This window comes from Amblyomma maculatum, chromosome 4 (assembly GCF_055883805.1).
Source record: "Amblyomma maculatum isolate TAMU_Amacu chromosome 4, ASM5588380v1, whole genome shotgun sequence".
NCBI lineage: Eukaryota > Metazoa > Arthropoda > Arachnida > Ixodida > Ixodidae > Amblyomma > Amblyomma maculatum.
In genome coordinates this window covers 110,410,825-110,432,464 of record NC_139347.1, presented here as the reverse complement: position 1 = coordinate 110,432,464, position 21,640 = coordinate 110,410,825, and the positions used below count along the sequence as shown (strand labels likewise).

The 21,640-nt window shown below is 43.2% G+C and overlaps 1 protein-coding gene across 1 annotated transcript in view; it reads left to right on the top strand.

The window, feature by feature from the left end:
- The first annotated feature begins 298 nt into the window (after positions 1–298).
- The window catches only part of LOC146191940 (cell adhesion molecule Dscam1-like), a 135,966-nt gene continuing 114,624 nt past the window's right edge, over positions 299–21,640 (top strand). The window contains exons 1-3 of the mRNA XM_084600405.1: positions 299–1,300; positions 1,405–1,753; positions 13,737–13,934. Of these exons, the coding sequence (XP_084456531.1) occupies positions 299–1,300; positions 1,405–1,753; positions 13,737–13,934 (1,549 nt within the window). The remainder of the gene's footprint in view (positions 1,301–1,404; positions 1,754–13,736; positions 13,935–21,640) is intronic.

Sequence of the window (21,640 nt, the reverse complement as noted above, 5' to 3'; positions counted from 1 at the left end):
GACTCTCTTTCTCTAATGGAAGTCGACTGACTCGTGATTGGTCGGAGGATTGTGTGAGAGCACGAGACCTGAATGAATGGTCCTGTCGGAGAGAGCTGCAAACTCAGGCTTCTGCTTTAGTGTGGAGGGATGAGATGGGAATCAAACACACCTAATACATAGTTGAGGATTCGACGGAAACCCGTCCGGCAAGGGAAATTCAGCATATTGACGAAAACAACACTCGCCGAAGTCACAGACGAAAAAGAAAAAGAAAAACAAAACCCATGAACTGGTCCCAAATTCCTTACGCCTGCCAATGCTAGTCCAGACGCCAGCTGGAAGAGAGACCATTGCCCAAGCAGGAAAGCGGCTGTTGCAGGCAAGGATCCTCGAAACAAAATGCACTATCAAGCGACTAGAAAACGACATTTATTGCGCCCAGCTGCATCTGGAGCGGCTCATTCCCGCGGCTTTCTTTGACCTCCTGCTACATGCCAACAGTGAAGCAGCCAGGAGCCAAGAAGAAAGAAGAGTGACTCACGATGCCAAATTCAAGAAATTGTTGTGCAAAAAACCTGAGACCGAGGGAACATCAGGAGTCTGCAATCTGTCTTCATACCAGCTTGACGCAGATGAACGAAGCCTACTTCAGCGGGGCCTTAATTTCAATGTCGGCGATCGTCCAAATGTTGTTCACATGACATGTGCTGTTGAAGAGGCTTTACGCAAGGTCGCCCCCAGCTTACAAAGCGAAGCTCGCTCACGGGCCATCGGAGCGCTTTCCAAGCTTTCAAAAGGCAAGAATGGCTCGATCACACCCGCTGAGCAAAGAGCACTAACGAGACTAAAAAACAACAGCGACATTGCGATCCTTCCTGCCGACAAAGGTAACGCCGTTGTCGCATTGGACCGCATTCACTACGCGCAAAAAATGGAGGCACTTTTGAGTGATACAGCGACATACGCCAAGTTGGCCCGAGACCCTACAAAGAAAATTGAAGCTGAGTTACAGAAGCGTCTGACAGAAGTTGTCAAGTTCGTTCCACCGGACAAGGGCTACCTGTATAACCGTCTGCTCTGCCACAATGGCTCCGCGCCAGCTATATATGGGGTACCCAAGGTGCACAAAAAGGATGTGCCACTTCGCCCGATTGTGGACTTCACCCGGTCTCCATTATACAAGTTGTCGGGCTACCTACACCGGGTACTTGCTCCTTTGGCCGGAAGAACCAGCACGCACGTGAAAGACTCGGCTCAGTTTGTAGAAAAACTAAAGACAATGACGTTTGACGACGACCACGTCATGGTGCCTTTCGACGTGAGATCCATGTTTACGTGTGTGCCTGTAGACTTCGCAGTCGAATGTTGCAAAACAGCTATGAACAACGACTTGTCTCTGCTGAACGTACACCTATTGAAAAGGAAGATCTATGCCAGCTCCTCAAATTCTGCCTGTCCAACACGTACTTTACGTTCAACAAGACGTTCTACAGGCAGGTCTTCGGGACAGCAATGGGTGCTTCCATTTCTGTGGTTTGTGCCAACCTGGCCCTAGAAACGATTGAAAACCGCGCACTGACGTCATTCGACCCTCCACCAAGACTGTTCCTTCGTTACGTTGGCGATTGTTTTTGCCTCATCCGTCGAGAGGACGCCGAAAGATTCCTGCGGCACCTTAACTCTTTTCAAGAAAGCGTCCAGTTCACTGTGGAAGAAGAAGTCAACGGGCGACTCCCCTTCCTTGACGTCCTTGTTGAAAGAACAAGAAACGGTTTGCGACGAGTGTATACAGAAAGCCTACCCACACGGGTAAATATCTGCATTTTCATTCAGCGCACCCATTAGGGCATAAGCGATTGGTTTCCTCGGCGCTTTTTAATCGGGCCTTCAAAATTTGCTCAAGCCCATGAAAAACACGTCGTGAACTGAGCCACATACGGAAGGACCTTAAAGAAAACGGATACCCTTCCCAAGTCCTCCGTTCGCAAGAACTACGCGCTGCAGCCCCTCCGACCGGAGAAAGAAGAGAAAAGGAAAAGAAAAAGCGTGCTGTCATTCCTTATGCCCAGGGCGTCAGCGAAACCTTATGCAGGATATTCGCTGCCTACGACGTCCAAGTGTCCCATGTACCATCCAGCAAGCTCCGAAATCATCTGGTACGGGTCAAAGACCCTTTGGAGAAGACAAGCTACCCTGGCGTCGTCTGCAAGATTCCTTGCAAAGATTGCAGCGCTTCCTACATAGGCGGAACTGGCGACTTCAGAAGACGATTGAAGGAACACCAACGTGACGTAAAGAACAAACAAGTGACTTCTAACGCTCTAGCAGAGCACAATCAAGACACGGGCCACCTGATTGACTGGGATTCCGCGCAGATACTTGAAAGGGAAAAACTGTTATCTACCCGCCTACTCAAGGAATCATTACACATCCAAATGACAAGCGAAGCGATAAACAGAACGCGGGGAAATCTACCCGAGATGTACATGCACTTTGTACGCAACACTTTAACTTCATAAGCAACGGCCCATCTCGTTTCATTTCCATTGTGAACAAGGCACCCGTAGCGGTGCCGAAACGTCAATGTGTTTATGTTTTGTTTTTCTTTTTCGTCTGTGACTTCGGCGAGTGCTGTTTTCGTCAATATACCTAATACACCTCTCGTTAGAAGCCTCGGCAGCTCGAAGCAATACGAGCATGCCTCTGGGAGGTGCAATGTCAGTGTCCTCTTCTTCCAGCACAATGCCATGGATGATCCCAATGAGCACAAACCTTCAGCTTGAAGAAATGCAGACGGCTACATAACATGCCATGTGGTAAAGGTCACCTAAAAGAAAGAGTTTACTGCATAATAAATTATTCTGTTGTCCTGCCTATACTTTAAACAAACGATAATATCATAATTATGCTGTGCGCTGTAGAAAGGTGAGTATTTCGCGTATATGCCGCATGAATCGCATTTATCATCCATGAGTTGTTCTTATGAACCAATCAATGATCTGAACTTTGTATAATCGCTGTGGCGTGTTTCTGAAACATCATGAGTGGCGCCACGCTGTTAGACGCAATGGGTATGATTCACTCTAATGAAGCCACGTCTCCCAACCCTGGCAATAGTAGCGCTGAATAAGCGAGAAATATCACTTCGAACACAGTTGGTGCAAAGACTTCACAATCGGGAAAGCGAAAAATAAGCATATGCAAAAGGTTATGCAGTTCGTCTTCTATTAATTACAATTTCAGAGCAGCGAGAGGCTAGAATTGTCTGTTGATGAAATTATTGCCGTGGTGTCAAAGAAAGCGTTTGCATGCGACGTATGCACAGTTGGTCTTAAACGCAGACCAGGACTCATTCGCCAGAAACTGGAGTGGGCCTCTGGTGTCGTCTAACAAAAGCCAGAATGTTCCCCATGCTGTCGTCTTTGCGCTCACCGTCAGCGCGTATAGTTCAGTAAAGCTGCATTTGTTCTCCGCTAGAATGAAGACATTTTTCTACCATTTAACTACGGTGCATGCGAAGACCAGCAGCGTCAAGGTTGCCTTTATGTCGCTATACAAACCCTAAATGTTCAATGGAAGCAAACAGCATGAATGCCCAAGAGCGTGCCTAACAGTCGCTATTGTTTCATCGCTCCCCGAGCGAGCAACAAGCTTTTCCTTTCCACTTTGTTAGTCAACATAGTGGGCAAGAGCAAAAAAGGAGAACATGGAAAACAAAGAACTGAGAAATCGGCCATATATTTCCCGCCTTCGTAAACGGCACTGCTTTCTCCTTCCAAAAAAATTTTCTGCACAATTTTACAATTTTCTATAATTTTCTGTTCATTTTCAGTGCAGCCAAAAGCTTGCTTCCCCGTGGAGCTCCAAAAAGAGTGACACCCCTTTTCACTCTTTCTTCTTTAACTAAACATGACTTTCAGATCCACAGTGTTTATTTTGTCAGGCCATCATTGTCGTTTAGATTCGCAAGCAGCTCATCGCAGCACTGAAATGGGCGAAGAGAAGGCTCCTTTCTCCTCTCCTTTCTCTTCTCAGCGTCTTTCTGGGCGGGTAAAGTTGACAGTGGGGGCGATAATTTACGGCGTGCCTCGGTGGCCAGAAGGGAAGAGAAAGCTCTGACGGTACGGTGACCAGAGGGAAGAGAAAGCTCCGACGGGAAAGTGAACATTGCTTTTATCAGATGCACGCAGTTCCTCCGGCCAGCGCTGAGCATCTCCCCCGCTTCCTTCATCGCGTTCCCTGCTCTCCGTGCCTTGTGTCTAAACAACTTCTCGCAGGGAAAACTTCCGTCCTGCGTTGAATGATGCGCTGTTACAGTCAAGGCCGGCACTAACCCGACGGTTCACCACAGCGCTCGCGTTTCTGAACAGCGTGTCGCGGTATCGTATGCCTTGCGCTACATTGTGTCTCTGCGGTGGCAGTAATATCAATCTTTTTCAGCGATTCTGTAACCCAGTCGTCCTTCTGTTGTTTTCCTTCATATCTATGAACGATAGGGCTGTCGACATGAGATTAGGAATGTGGGTTAAAGCATTTGCTTGCAGATTAGACAGCCGAAAGTGATAATCAGCTACAGCAGGCACGTTTACAAGACTTTGAAGGGCATGAAGGTGGCTGAAAATGTCCATAATAATTGAAGGCGTATTTTTTGACCCTCGTCTCTGTAATGAAGGTGAGGAGATTAAAATCGCTACTGCTACACCAAAGAAACATCAACTAAAGAACTAATCAAAACTTACAGATGAGAAATGAAGTGCTCGTTCACACGGTATCGCATAAGTGTTCTTGTTCTTCGTATCCGCAGTAGACTTCGGCACCTCAGCATCCCAGATTCTCAGCACGACTAGCCGAACGAAATCTGCTACCGTATGCACTAGCTTTCGCTCGATCTTGATTCCTCTAGGTACTAGCGGCCGCTTAAAGGTGTCCAATTCATAACCGCCGGGAAACTTCAGCATTGCTTTTCTGTCAGATTGTATTAGAGTATTGCTGCGAACATTACAGGATTATATGCAGTAATTGAGTTTCTTCCATACGCTATAAAACCCAAGAAAAGAGGTGAAGCCAAAAAATTGATGTGACTGCGACGAAGAACAGCAGGCTACAAACTGTTACTTGTATACAAGCCATGGCCACGTGGAATCGGCGGTGCAAGTGAATTTTAATTACAAATCGATGCTCTGAGTTCATAAAGCGCGCTCTACGCATAAAGTATAAAAACTTTGGCTGTTAAGATTATTTGTTGATGTCGGGCTTCGATGTATCTACGAACTAAAAAAAAAAAAACAGAGCAGATGGAACCTTCTAAGAAATGAAATCGCTTATAGGTTTTTTTTCTTGGTGATTATACTGTACTGTGGAGAGCAGATGAGAGTAAAATAATAACAAAGCACACTTCCCAAATCTCCCAATTTGTTGTCGCTAGTTCACATAATAAAGAAAAAAAATGAAAGTTGGCTTTTGGAAGGCGAAGGAAGGGAATAGGAATAGGTGCAACTGCTAGTCTTTCAAAGCTCGGTCCCGTCGCCTCCTACGTGCAATGAGTTCTTTCGTTTCCTATTACCACTCCGGAACGGAGTGAAGTGCTGCCCGTGTGTACACTCTTTGCGGCCATTGTATGCGTTTTCGCTGCTTCCTAAAAGCATTCCTGTAAAATGACCTCCCCAGCGATAACAAGGACATATTTTCATCGTCGCATTTAGATTGCAGGAGTCAGGGCCGCGGAAGATGCGCAATGCCGGAGAGAAGGGGAGGGTAGAATAGAGCAAGACGTTTTAAACGCGATACTTCTGGGTGACAAACCGAAAACCAGCAACGGAGTGTGCCCTAACAAGCGAATTGCGCAGCATCCAGTTGAAAAGACTTTAAAGCTGCCAGCTTTGGAAGAGCAGACGGCTGCAAACTCCCAACACAAAACACCTAGGCTAAAAGAAGCACACATGGTTGTATTCAAGCGCAATGGCTTCCGCGCACGTTCCACGCACAAGGCGAAACACTGCTGAGGCCACGCCAGCGGAGAGGCGCACGTTGAATCTACGCAGACATAGGATTATGGATTTTGACAGTTTCGTAGAGTATTCAAATAACTGTCTCCCTGATGAGGGAAATGACACGTCTAGTATGTTATATTTCCTACGCTGCTTTTAAATATAGTTTCGCAAAAATGTTTATATTTTTAACAATATTTCACTAAGCAGATATGTTGAAACTTGCGTTTTAGGCATGATTTTCATTGTTTGTGATGGGTCTACAATATAATATAACACACACCATAGCCCAGTTAGGATAATTAAATTGAAACTGATAATATTTAAATTTACAAGTGCGCTATGGATGTGTGATTTCTTTTTGGCTAAGTAAACGTCCCATTAGTCATGGGCTGCTGTATCTACACAACAAGGAGGCCATATGATCACAACATGTAAATGAGGATGCGAACAGCTTAATCTGGTTCGTGCAGCCAACAAAATATTTTGTACATACCCGAAATTGCGGCCTGAGCTGAAATACTTCGCAAATACTTTGGGTACGCATAGTTTACTGAAATATTAATTGAAAGAGGCCAAATAGCAGGTAAACACATGTTTTTGCACAAAACACTACTTTTCCAAAGATCCACAAAATAGAGCAGTAGGAAAACAGATTAATTTTCTGCTCCCTCATGAAGAAATTATGGGAATATTAGAGCATGAGCTTTCTTCTTCGCACTGCAACCCCCAAGGTCGTTCACTTGCACGCTTGACATTAAGTCTAGAGACACCGCAGATGAGAGCTCCAGAATTTTTTAAAGCCTGGGCTTCTCAAACCACGTGACTAGGGGGGGGGGGAGCGATTAACATTATTTCGCCGTTGCATTGCTCAGTATCAACATGAATGAGGGGCTAATCGGTTCGAATACGTCAATTCTTTATTTGCGGCCGATGGCTAGGCATACTTAACAGAGATCACGCTGGCATAATTTTGTTAACCTTGATAAACTTCCCCTATTTTTCGCATTAGGAGTCTTCCCTCCTGCAACCCCATGACCAACCCACGACCAAATGGGCAAAGCGAAAGAGTAAATGCTTCAATTAGAAATTAGAATTGGAAATTGAATTAGAAGAATAATTAGAACTAGAAATTAGAGGAACTACAATCGCGTACCAAATTAAAATAGGCTTATGTGTTCGTGCCCTTCTGATGAATGGTGAGTGCATCTGGCTAAACATAGTAGAGAGTGTCCCATTTCATCTTTATTTGGCCTCATAAAAGCGCAACAAAGAGTTAAAAAGGAACAATTAACGATATAACAGGCGCTATTAAGAGTTCATCTAATAGATACAGGAAGCAACTACAGCTTTCTAAAGACTGTTGCTTGCAAAGAAAAGAAACAGGGAGCAAATACAACTTCTTAAACAGGGTTGCTTGCAAAAAAAAAAAAAAAAAGTAGCACGCGACTCAGACTATTCAGAAATTCTCAGCGAAAAGAAATAATTTCCTTCGTGCTATCGAGAAATTGCTTTTTTTTTGGAATGCAGCGATGCGATAAAAAGCTACGCCTAAGCGTACCGTGACGTCTCAAACGAAGCTGCCAGTTGTAATTATGTACTCGACCCGTTGCGCCAACGTTTGCACGATCGAACAGCAGAACTGCACAAGCAGCGGTTGCAAGCTGCCAAGTTCTCGATGGTTATTATTCATCAAAGAGCACCCGCCTGGGCCAAATACATTCACTAACTGAAGAAAAGTAAAATGCTAATTTCTCCGCTTCTTACAACGTGCTAATTAGCGCCCGCGGCATGTGTACTGAAAGCCGCAAATAATCTCTCGTTGGATTCGCCGACCCAGAAAAAACGTCGCGTCCATGGCCCAGAGAATAATAAATAAAGAAACAGCGACTTCAAATTCGAGAATGTAGAAAACGAGCATTGCTAAAAGCACGAGAGTGAAGACGGAGGAAAGGGAACAAGAATAACGCAAATAAAATGCGTCGACTGAACACTCAAGCGTGAAAATTGATTCCCGCCCGAAACCTCCTCCAGTTTTCCGACTCCCTCCTCCTCTCCTGGACCGTCCACGAAAATGCGATCCTTGAGCTTGCTTGCTTGCTCGTGCGGAAGCGGCATGCATGCTGCTTGAAGGCACTGCCCCACATCCACTCGTAATTTTCAGAGGGCTTCTTCCATGAGCCGCCACTTAATAGCGGTTCGTGGCGCCCTCTTTTGCTGCTCGCATATGCCTTGTCTACGGCACGTGCGCTGAAGTGGGGAGGAACGACATGAGGATAAGCGCGCAAGGTTAATACTTCGTTGCGGGTGTGACGCAGCTTAAGCAACCTATCGCTTTTATCCAGTGTGGACGGTCCCTAGATGGTGAGTGTTTATGGTGTGAATGGCGCATGGGTAAAGAAGACAATGGAGTGCGTTCTTTTTCACAAGCAGTGACTTACGTCCTTCGGTTGCCGTAGAAGATAAGGTTCGTCGTGTCTTTTTTTGTTTTTGTTTTTTTACTGCAAACATGAATGCTAGTAACTTAGGCAGTGTTCACTTGCTGTATGACGCAATTGAATATGAATCGTCGCTTTGCTTTTTCCATTGCATACCAACTTAACCTGCTTATATTTATATCAGGTTTTTTTCGATGTTTCTGAGCATAAAATAAAGAGAAAAAAAAAACATATCGCATATTTGGCCTTCGTGTTACTGGCTTTCCTCCTTTCATCGGTAGTACATAGCGATATTAGGGAAAGATTCTAGAGATTTTGATTTTCATTGGGTAAGTTATAATTATAATAAAAAAAATATGTTGCGGATTATCACATTAGTGCTTTGAACAATATTAGCATCTTCACATTCAGAACTGTGTTAAATTTTAAATGCTTGTTCACATAATTTCAGCTTTTCCAGCAGTCTCGCTGGCGAGACGTTTAGCTTTGATTGACGATTGGAGCGTCAGCGTTGCTAGACTTTGAGTGGAAAATTCCCCATTTAATATTTACGTAAACCAAATATTCACGGCATAACATTGCCGCTACATAACAGATAATAATTACATGTCTGGTCTCAAAATTCTAAAATTTGTTGTTGTTGTTGAGTCCTGTGGTGTGCAGTTCCATGGATAACACCGGGGATGTAATTGTCAATAGCTAATGTGCGTTCACGTCGCTGGATCTTAAGTACAAGATGGTGCTTGGAACTTACAAATGGGGTGGAAAATGAAGCAGGCAGACATATTTTCAGAAATACATTCCGGTCTAATAGTACTCCTGTCTTTTTTAAACGTTGTCCTCTAAGATGAACGTTTTTAAAAGTCGTTGAGCAGGGTGTAAACATCCACAGCATTCACAGTGTAAGAGGTGATGAGAAGATGGGAAACGGCAATGTGTGAAGCAGAGTGGAGGTCTTGGTAACTGCTGAACATGGTTTTGTATACTTTTTAATGTCTTTAGCGCAGGAGCATCCATCCATCTGACGAGAAACTGGCAATGACTGAAGCCCGAAGGGACCAACAAATGACGTAAACGTTTCGTAGAGGGAGGAGAAGAACTATGACCTCCACCTGACAGAAGCTGCGCTTTTGCTACATTGAGCAGGAACGCACTGGGCCCCCCTTTCAAGGAACGTAATGGTGAAAGGGGCCCGTGTCTGCCGTCTGATTAAAGTCATTTGTCACGAGAAAAAAAATCTGACGAACCCATTTTAGGAACCATTTTTTTTTCTTTTTCACTACTGTCACTTCATCACGAATCCAAGGCTGCCATTTGTGGCTTGAAAAAGCTCAGTTCGAACGACCGGCACGAAACCGTCATGTAGGGCGCTGTTTTCCTGCCCGGAAGTTTGTTCCGCAGTAATGTGCAGGAGAAGGGCGCTTCTTTTTCTGTTCTTGCTCAACGAGAGAAACTTTTGACATCCTTTAGTTTCGGCCGCTGACATTTTTCTTTGCAAGGTCTTTTGAGGGGTAATAAGTATTTTCAGGTCCAATTACAAACTGAAAAACGTTTTTTCGGCTCAACCTCCTGATTGTTTATACTGTTTTTATGCAGAATTCCTTAAATCATAATTTTCTGCTAATGCAACCTAATACTGAACTTATTTTTGTGTGTCAGACGTTTTGACTATGAGAACTGAGTAGCCTGGTTCTAGCTGGACATTGTTTGAACGCTCGACTTGAATCACTATGTACTCTAAGCTTTTCCACCGTAAAGACCAATTTTCAAGCTGTAGCTTAAAAAAAGAACTTTCAGAGATACTAGAATAATGATTATTTTAACTTCTATAATGCAACGTAAAGTTCGAGGTTTACCACGGGCTAGAAATATGTAGCTACTTATAACTGCGCAAAGTAGAATATATTGTGACGCAGTACTTTGGATCCCCGGCTCTCTGGAAAATCCGCCGTTGACTTTGGCGGCGTCGGCGTTGGGAAAAATAAATCATAGGTATTAGTCCTGCACGTTCGTGGGGCTCGGATAAAGCGGGGTTTTAGATCAACGTCGCTAAGTCGCTTGCGACCGGTAGGTAGATAAATTTGTAGCTTAGTATTTATCTGTAAAGAATATGTGATTTTAGAGATAACATTAAGAGACCAGCATTGTGTGAATTGTTCACATACGCTAACATATCTATAAATTTTGTTTCAGAAAGAGTTGCTTGAAATGACCGTGTCTTAGTGAAAGGAAAAAATATATATCGGGTTTATTTTACGGCGGTAAATTGCAGTGGCAAGACATCCTGGAAAATTGTTGAAAGAGCGTTGCATCACAATTCTTATACGAAGGAGAAAATATCTTACACAATACTCCGTTCTGTTTGTAATGCTGTAAAGGCAAATGGCGTGCCCGAGGCAAAATGGCGGAGGGCCCCTGCCAAAGTAATATTGGTTCTACATGACGTCGTTCCTCGGAGCTCCATGTTTGTAGCTGCTGTTGAGTATTGACAACATTCTTGTCAACATGTAATTGATGTTGACTGCCTTTGCTAGCCTTTTGATTCTTAAACATACATCGCTTTGTATTCGTCAAAGAACATCCCCAGCTCAGACGATTAGGTTTCCTAGGTTTCGTTTCTATCCTGCGTGAGTCGGAAAAGCAAAGAGCACCGGAGAGAAAGAAATTTGTTTCAAGTGTCGCATCGTTTGAGGATAGTTTCTTCGGAAAGAAATTCCATTAGCTGGAAAACGTGCAATGTACGTTAACTTCCGACCTTTTAAAATGGAGCATCTTGGATTGGAAAGCCACTTTTTTTTTTAATAAAACAAAAAAGGTCATGCCGCATTTTGCATGTGGCGCCACGTATCACAAGAAGTCCGGTTGGTAGGGCAGAACCGTCAGCAATGCATGGAGTTCATCGGGCTCTTTACACAAGAGTATTCTCTAATGCCTACATTCTATTCGTGAAGAAAACGCTAAGTGAGGAATGGAAAAAAACGCCTGCACTGAAAGCTGACACAAATGGGCGCTAATAAATGCTGCGTTATGGCTTTTTCCCCCTCCTACCTCCCTGCAATGCAATTTAACATAGTATGTGTCAGATATTGGTTAAATGCGCGAAACGCAGACGTAAGAAAAGTAGTTTGGATTTTGCGCCACATTAGGCGAAGAAAAAAAAATGAGCGGTTTTACAGCTCGCACGGATGCACTGAACACGGGGTGCCTTCACTTCACCTTCTATTCCGAAAGAAAGACAAAATTACGCTCGCTTTTTTTCTTCTGGCGACACGAGCTTATGCGTACATACTCCAAAAAGCAATTTCGTTACCACTGCTTTTATGTAAATATCACTATAGGAACTTTCCACCATGAATCATCCTGTACGCCGAAGCACGTTTTGACCATCACTAGGCAGCATTATAGGATAGTTAGGGCCTAGCTCGAAGCTTTATTGTCATCTTTATCAAGGTTAAGCTCTGAAACATGGTCACCGGCTTCCAGACTGTAATACATGCCGGCTTTTTCGAAAGGTGCCGCAGATTCACGAGGAACTGTTAATTTGACGATAATATTAAATTTCATAACTCCCAGCACCTTTGTCCTATATGTTCAATGTCGTTTTCCGCTGCATATATGTGGCATCTTCCGCTCCAGTCTCGATTACGCGATAATCGTTTGTTCATATGCTTAGTTGGTTAATGTTGTATTTTAGAAAGAGCACGATTTTACTTCGAGAATTTATAGATAGACAGTGTAGTTTCTACAAAAATCCTTTGAGATAGATTGGCTGGCACATTTCATATAAAGAGTTTTTACCATTTTGAAACTATAAAGGTATTTCAAAGCAGACATTAATATCGACTTTTATTATTTGATGTAATTGATCTGAGGCGGATTGATCACAATCTTTTTTTTTTTTCAAACACTGGAAGAGCTAATTACTCACGCCTAAAAATATTAGGCTCGTTTCAGGAAAGGTAGGGCATCAGATAAAGAGTTATAATATCAGTTGGTGTAAAAGAGAAAGACTAACATTACTTGTATGCTCAGCAGAATATATTTCGCCCTAATTTCACGTGTCCCATCTTATTATAATTATTTGCTCAGGAAACAACTTCCAATAGTAGTCATTTTCCTCTTCTTAAACGTAGGACAGGAGCCCTTATAAATTAAATCAGGAAATATAAAAACAAATTATTTAGGGGCTTCGCAATTAAGTTTCCACTCCTATAGACCAGATAGTTTTACTCTCGCACGCAGGCTGCTGGTGCGCTCCTACTTTCGACACCGGGCGCCATCTGTTCTATACGCGGGCGTCGCGGGTTATATGCGTGTCTGTGCGAAAGCGTTCTTCAATCCTGCCGCCAATGCACTCTGCCGTATAATAATGTAGGCGTGTACTGTGAATGGCTCAGAAAAATGTGATATCAAAGACTGTGAACGACTCAAAAAATCTGAAAAATGTTTACTTGGGGACTGCGGAGCTGCGGCATCTCAATGGCCGCAGCTTCACGGTATAGTCACGAACTGATAGCCAACGAGCATTCCAATATATTGCCAAAAATATTTCGAATGCACGGCTGTGCTGGAGCAAGTTTATTTGCTTTGTCGGGGAGTGAAAACCCACGCGTTATTCATGGGATTTTTTTTTGACATTCAGGTTAATTAGGCTGATGCTCGGGAAGCAGTCGCGTGAATGGGGCCGTTTTGGTACCCTACAGCCAATAAAACGTTCTTTAACAATTGCAAGAATTCCTCTTGTGTACGTGCTCACCTGTGTAGCGCATATAAAACTCAACAAGAGTTGTTGTCGGGCTAGTTGGCTTGAATCATGTAATGCCATTAAGGCTATGCGCAAAAAAGACAACACAAAAAACAGAGGCGATGACAGGACGAGCGCAAACTAACAACTAGTTTATTCAGAAGTTTAACCTCTAAATATAAAACATATAAGCGCATGCGCAGCGGAAAAAAACCACAACATGCCTGATAAACGCGAACCACCGTCATACCCTACAAAACAGAATTCAACAAGGCAGACTCGCTTTTGTATAAGGCGATAGACGTATCACTGACACAATTGTGCGCTTTGTTTATCAAAAACGACTCAAATATTTCGCGCGCCACTGCGTTGCTGCCACGGCCAAGTATCTTAATCTCATTTAGTAGCGGCCGGCACTTGCAATCTCGACAATGTTCGGTTAAGTTTGTAGTATATTTCTTATCCCCTTACGTGCGCACATGCTCCCCTGCTCGATCATTAACGCATCTCCCTGTTTGGCCAATGTAGGCATTTCCACATGTAAGTGGAATTTCATAAATAATGCCTTTAGCGCATTTTACATAGGACTTACCATGCTTCTTTGTGCAAACGCCCGGCCTACTTCTCTCTTTCGCCGTGAGCGAGCAGAGTCGGCCCAGTTGAAGAAGGTGGCCAACAGGTTTGGTGTGCCTGTGGTGTTTTCTGCGCCTGTTAAGCTAGGCCGACTCTGCTCGCTCACGGCGAAAGAGAGAAGTAGGCCGGGCGTTTGCACAAAGAAGCATGGTAAGTCCTATGTAAAATGCGCTAAAGGCATTGTTTATGAAATTCCACTTACATGTGGAAATGCCTACATTGACCAAACAGGGAGATGCGTTAATGATCGAGCAGGGGAGCATGTGCGCACGTTAGGGGATAAGGAATGTACTACAAACTTAACCGAACATTGTCGAGATTGCAAGTGCCGGCCGCTACTAAATGAGATTAAGATACTTGGCCGTGGCAGCAACGCAGTGGCGCGCGAAATATTTGAGTCGTTTTTGATAAACAAAGCGCACAATTGTGTCAGTGATACGTCTATCGCCTTATACAAAAGCGAGTCTGCCTTGTTGAATTCTGTTTTGTAGGGTATGACGGTGGTTCGCGTTTATCAGGCATGTTGTGGTTTTTTTCCGCTGCGCATGCGCTTATATGTTTTATATTTAGAGGTTAAACTTCTGAATAAACTAGTTGTTAGTTTGCGCTCGTCCTGTCATCGCCTCTGTTTTTTGTGTTGTCTTTTTTGCGCATAGCCTTAATGGCATTACATGATTCAAGCCAACTAGCCCGACAACAACTCTTGTTGAGTTTTATATGCGCTACACAGGTGAGCACGTACACAAGAGGAATTCTTGCAATTGTTAAAGAACGTTTTATTGGCTGTAGGGTACCAAAACGGCCCCATTCACGCGACTGCTTCCCGAGCATCAGCCTAATTAACCTGAATGTCAAAAAAAAATCCCATGAATAACGCGTGGGTTTTCACTCCCCGACAAAGCAAATAAACTTGCTCCAGCACAGCCGTGCATTCGAAATATTTTTGGCAATATATTGGAATGCTCGTTGGCTATCAGTTCGTGACTATACCGTGAAGCTGCGGCCATTGAGATGCCGCAGCTCCGCAGTCCCCAAGTAAACATTTTTCAGATTTTTTGAGTCGTTCACAGTCTTTGATATCACATTTTTCTGAGCCATTCACAGTACACGCCTACATTATTATACGGCAGAGTGCATTGGCGGCAGGATTGAAGAACGCTTTCGCACAGACACGCATATAACCCGCGACGCCCGCGTATAGAACAGATGGCGCCCGGTGTCGAAAGTAGGAGCGCACCAGCAGCCTGCGTGCGAGAGTAAAACTATCTGGTCTATAGGAGTGGAAACTTAATTGCGAAGCCCCTAAATAATTTGTTTTTATATTTCCTGATTTAATTTATAAGGGCTCCTGTCCTACGTTTAAGAAGAGGAAAATGACTACTATTGGAAGTTGTTTCCTGAGCAAATAATTATAATAAGATGGGACACGTGAAATTAGCGCGAAATATATTCTGCTGAGCATACAAGTAATGTTAGTCTTTCTCTTTTACACCAACTGATATTATAACTCTTTATCTGATGCCCTACCTTTCCTGAAACGAGCCTAATATTTTTAGGCGTGAGTAATTAGCTCTTCCAGTGTTTGAAAAAAAAAAAAGATTGTGATCAATCCGCCTCAGATCAATTACATCAAATAATAAAAGTCGATATTAATGTCTGCTTTGAAATACCTTTATAGTTTCAAAATGGTAAAAACTCTTTATATGAAATGTGCCAGCCAATCTATCTCAAAGGATTTTTGTAGAAACTACACTGTCTATCTATAAATTCTCGAAGTAAAATCGTGCTCTTTCTAAAATACAACATTAACCAACTAAGCATATGAACAAACGATTATCGCGTAATCGAGACTGGAGCGGAAGATGCCACATATAAGCAGCGGAAAACGACATTGAACATATAGCACAAAGGTGCTGGGAGTTATGAAATTTAATATTATCGTCAAATTAACAATTCCTCGTGAATCTGCGGCACCTTTCGAAAAAGCCGGCATGTATTAAAGTCTGGAAGCTGGTGACCATGTTTCAGAGCTTAACCTTAATAAAGATGACAATAAAGCTTCGAGCTAGGCCCTAACTATCCTATAATGCTGCCTAGTGATGGTCAAAACGTGCTTCGGCGTACAGGATGATTCATGGTGGAAAGTTCCTATAGTGATATTTACATAAAAGCAGTGGTAACGAAATTGCTTTTTGGAGTATGTACGATAAATCTCGTGTCGCCAGAAGAAAACAAGCGAGCGTAATTTTGTCGTTCTTTCGGAATAGAAGGTGAAGTGAAGGCACCCCGTGTTCAGTGCATCCGTGCGAGCTGTAAAACCGCTCATTTTTTTTTCTTCGCCTAATGTGGCGCAAAATCCAAACTACTTTTCCTACGTCTGCGTTTCGCGCATTTAACCAATATCTGACACATACTATGTTAAATTGCATTGCAGGGAGGTAGGAGGGGGAAAAAGCCATAACGCAGCATTTATTAGCGCCCATTTGTGTCAGCTTTCAGTGCAGGCGTTTTTTTCCATTCCTCACTTAGCGTTTTCTTCACGAATAGAATGTAGGCATTAGAGAATACTCTTGTGTAAAGAGCCCGATGAACTCCATGCATTGCTGACGGTTCTGCCCTACCAACCGGACTTCTTGTGATACGTGGCGCCACATGCAAAATGCGGCATGACCTTTTTTGTTTTATTAAAAAAAAAAAGTGGCTTTCCAATCCAAGATGCTCCATTTTAAAAGGTCGGAAGTTAACGTACATTGCACGTTTTCCAGCTAATGGAATTTCTTTCCGAAGAAACTATCCTCAAACGATGCGACACTTGAAACAAATTTCTTTCTCTCCGGTGCTCTTTGCTTTTCCGACTCACGCAGGATAGAAACGAAACCTAGGAAACCTAATCGTCTGAGCTGGGGATGTTCTTTGACGAATACAAAGCGATGTATGTTTAAGAATCAAAAGGCTAGCAAAGGCAGTCAACATCAATTACATGTTGACAAGAATGTTGTCAATACTCAGCGGCAGCTACAAACATGGCGCTCCGAGGAACGACGTCATGTAGAACCAATATTAATTTGGAAGGGGCCCTCTGCCATTTTGCCTCGGGCACGCCATTTGCCTTTACAGCATTACAAACAGAACGGAGTAATGTGCAAGATATTTTCTCCTTCGTATAAGAATTGTGATGCAACGCTCTTTCAACAATTTTCCAGGATGTCTTGCCATTGCAATTTACCGCCGTAAAATAAACCCGATATATATTTTTTCCTTTCACTAAGACACGGTCATTTCAAGCAACTCTTTCTGAAACAAAATTTATAGATATCTTAGCGTATGTGAACAATTCACACAATGCTGGTCTCTTAATGTTATCTCTAAAATCACATATTCTTAACAGATAAATACTAAGCTACAAATTTATCTACCTACCGGTCGCAAGCGACTTAGCGACGTTGATCTAAAACCCCGCTTTATCCGAGCCCCACGAACGTGCAGGACTAATACCTATGATTTATTTTTCCCAACGCCGACGCCGACAAAGTCAACGGCGGATTTTCCAGAGAGCCGGGGATCCAAAGTACTGCGTCACAATATATTCTTCTTTGCGCAGTTATAAGTAGCTACATATTTCAAGCCCGTGGTAAACCTCGAACTTTACGTTGCATTATAGAAGTTAGAATAATCATTATTCTAGTATCTCTGAATGTTTTTTCTTTAAGCTACAGCTTGAAAATTGGTCTTTACGGTGGAAAAGCTTAGAGTACATAGTGATTCAAGTCGAGCGTTCAAACAATGTCCAGCAAGAACCAGGCTACTCAGTTCTCATAGTCAAAACGTCTGACACACAAAAATAAGTTCAGTATTAGGTTGCATTAGCAGAAAATTACGATTTAAGGAATTCTGCATAAAAACAGTATAAACAATCAGGAGTTTGAGCCGAAAAAACGTTTTTCAGTTTGTAATTGGACCTGAAAATACTTATTACCCCTCAAAAGGCCTTGCAAAGAAAAATGTCATGGGCCGAAACTAAAGGATGTCAAAAGTTTCTCTCGTTGAGCAAGAACAGAAAAAGAAGCGCCCTTCTCCTGCACATTACTGCGGAACAAACTTCCGGGCAGGAAAACAGCGCCCTACATGACAGTTTCGTGCCGGTCGTTCGAACTGAGCTTTTTCAAGCCACAAAGGGAAGCCTTGGATTCGTGATGAATTGACAGTAGTGAAAAAGAAAAAAAAAATGGTTCCTAAAATGGGTTCGTCAGATCTTTTTTCTCGTGACAAATGACTTTAATCAGACGGCCAACACGGGCCCCTTTCACCATTACGTTCCTTGAAAGGCGGGCCCAGTGCGTTCCTGCTCAATGTAGCAAAAGTGCAGCTTCTGTCAGGTGGCGGTAGTAGTTATTCTCCTCCCTCTACGAAGCGGTTACGTCATTTGTTGGCCCTTCGGGCTTCAGTCATTGCCAGTTTCTCGTCAGATGGATGGTTGCTCCTGCGCTAAAGACATTAAAACGTATACACAACCATGTTCAGCAGTTACCAAGACCTCCACTCTGCTTCACACATTCCCGTTTCCCATCTTCTCATCACCTCTTACACTGTGAATGCTGTGGATGTTTACACCCTGCTCAACGACATTTAAATACGTTCATCTTAGAAGACAGCGTTTAAAAAAATAGGAGTACTATTACATCGGAATGTATTTCAGAAAATATATCTGCCTGCTTCATCTTCCGCCCCATTTGTCAGTTGCAAGCACCATCTTGTACTTGGGATCCAGCGACGTGGACGCACATTAGCTATTAACGATTTCATCCGCGGTGACATTTATGGAACTGCACACCACAGGACTCAACAACAACAACAAATTTTAGAATTTTGAGACCAGACATGTAATTATTGTCTGTTATGGAGCGGCAATGTTATGCCGTGAATATTTGGTTTACATAAATATAAATGTGGAATTTTCCACTCGAAGTCTAGCAACGCTGACGCTCCAATCGTCAATCAAAGCTAAACGTCTCGCCAGCGAGACTGCTGGAAAAGCTGAAATTATGTGAACAAGCATTTAAAATTTAACATAGTTCTGAATGTGAAAACGCTAATATTGTTCAAAGCACTAATGTGGTAATCCGCAACATATTTTTTTATTATAATTATAACTTACCCAATGAAAATCAAAATCTCTAGAATCTTTCCATAATATCACTAGGTACTACCGATGAAAGGAGGAAAGCCGGTAACGCGAAAGCCAAATATGCAATATGTTTTTTTTTTTCTCAAATTTCTTTTATGTTCAGAAACATCGAAAAAAAAGCCTGATATAAATATAAGCAGATTAAGTTGGTATGCAATGGAAAAAGCAAAGCGATGGTTCATATTCAATTGCGTCATACAGCAAGTGAACACTGCCTAAGTTACTAGCATTCATTTTTACAGTAAGAAAAAACAAAACAAAAAAAAAACAGGACGAATCTTATCTTCTTCGGCAACCGAAGGACATATGTCACTGCTTGTGATAAAGAAGGCACTCTATTGTCTTCTTTATCCATGCGCCATTCACACCAAAACACTCACCATCTAGGGACCGTCCACACTGGTTAAAAGCGATAGGTTGCTTAAGCTGCGTCACACCCGCGACGAAATATTAACCTTGCACGCTTATCCTCATGTCGTTCCTTCTCACTTCAGCGCACGTGCCGTACATTCGAGTAGCAAAAAAGGGCGCCACGAACCGCTATTAAGCGGCGGCTCATGTAAGAAGCCCTCTGAAAATTACGAGTGGATGTGGGGCAGTGCCTTCAAGCAGCATGCATGCCGCTTCCGCACGAGCAAGCAAGCGAGCTCAAGGATCGCATTCTCGTGGACGGTCCAGGAGAGGAAGAGGGAGTCGGAAAACAGGAGGAGGTTTCGGGCGGAAATCAATTTTCACGCTTGAGTGTTCAGTCGACGCATTTTATTTGCGTTATTCTTCTTCCCTTTCCTTCGTCTTCACTCTCGTGCTTTTAGCAATGCTCGTTTTCTATATTCTACAATTTGAAGTCGCTGTTTCTTTATTTATTATTCTCTGGGCCATGGACGCGACGTTTTTTCTGGGTCGGCGAATCCATCGAGAGATTATTTGCCGCTTTCAGTACACATGCCGCGGGCGCTAGTTAGCACGTTGTAGGAAGCGGAGAAATGAGCGTTTTACACCAAACCTGTTGGCCACCTTCTTCAACTAGGCCGACTCTGCTCGCTCATGGCGAAAGAGAGAAGTAGGCCGGGCGTTTGCACAAAGAAGCATGGTAAGTCCTATGTAAAATGCGCTAAAGGCATTGTTTATGAAATTCCACTTACATGTGGAAATGCCTACATTGGCCAAACAGGGAGATGCGTTAATGATCGAGCAGGGGAGCATGTGCGCACGTTAGGGGATAAGGAATGTACTACAAACTTAACCGAACATTGTCGAGATTGCAAGTGCCGGCCGCGACTAAATGAGATTAAGATACTTGGCCGTGGCAGCAACGCAGTGGCGCGCGAAATATTTGAGTCGTTTTTGATAAACAAAGCGCACAATTGTGTCAGTGATACGTCTATCGCCTTGTACAAAAGCGAGTCTGCCTTGTTGAATTCTGTTTTGTAGGGTATGACGGTGGTTCGCGTTTATCAGGCATGTTGTGGTTTTTTTCCGCTGCGCATGCGCTTATATGTTTTATATTTAGAGGTTAAACTTCTGAATAAACTAGTTGTTAGCTTGCGCTCGTCCTGTCGTTGCCTCTGTTTTTTGTGTTGTCTTTTTTGCACATAGCCTTAATGGCATTACATGGTGCATATAAAACTGTTGCAACTGAGTCAACGCATGATAGATCCTTTTAATCCCGAAGTGGTATCGATGAGCATCGGAGCGCTTCGAAAATTTTGACCACCTGGGGTTTTGTAACGTGCGTTGACATCGCACACTACGCGGGCGCGTTCCCCATCGCCTTCATCGCAGCGCGGCAGCCCATGCCGTGATCTCAACAGTCAACAGCTACTCAGCCATCGCTGTGTGGCACAACACCGTTTCGCTATTTGTATTAAGGTTTAAATAAATATTAAAAGAGTGGCCAGCTCTGGTGGCTCCTTCAGCCAGAAAAGAAATATTTCATTTTGAGGCTATTGGTGTGTGTGAACGCGCTACGTCGCCGCTTGAGCCCGCGTCATAGTGTACAATGAAATAGTGTTTACTTGTTACGTCTCGGAAAGACACTGACAGCAGAAAGCTACTATGCTGAACCCTTTTCCACTCCGACGTCTCTCTGAATATATAAATTTGGATTGCTTGAGATCGTGCTTATATTCCCTACTAAAAGAAAGCCATAGATCAAACCACTGGTGACCCAAAATAGGCGTTTTGCATAAGCAACTTTCAGCCGAAATTCATCGATCCAGTTCCTCTCAAGTCATGGATTTAGATTAAAAAAATCACATTCACATGCTCAAAATTAAAACGCAAAAGAAAATTCCAAAATTGTGAAAAAAAAATAAAGACCACCACATTTCCGTATGTAACCGGGGATTTCCAGTTGGTTGGATGCGTTGTATTTGTCATGTGCGTTTGTACGCAGTCTTTACAATGTGCGCAGAATCAGTGTAAAAATTGACTGTTTCTTCTGACAAAAAAGATTAGTTCACAGCAGTGCTCTTTCGTTTCTATGTGTTCTGTCCACGTCCTTTTCTTGTTGTTTTGCACTAAATGGATTCCATATCCAGTTCGTAACCAGCAGGGTAGATTACCCTTGGATATCGCGTCAACGAGGAAACAGTGCACTTCAAATTGCTGTAGTACTCACTGGAGAAGAGAAAAAAAATGTATACAGCAATGCACAGCACAAACCTACATG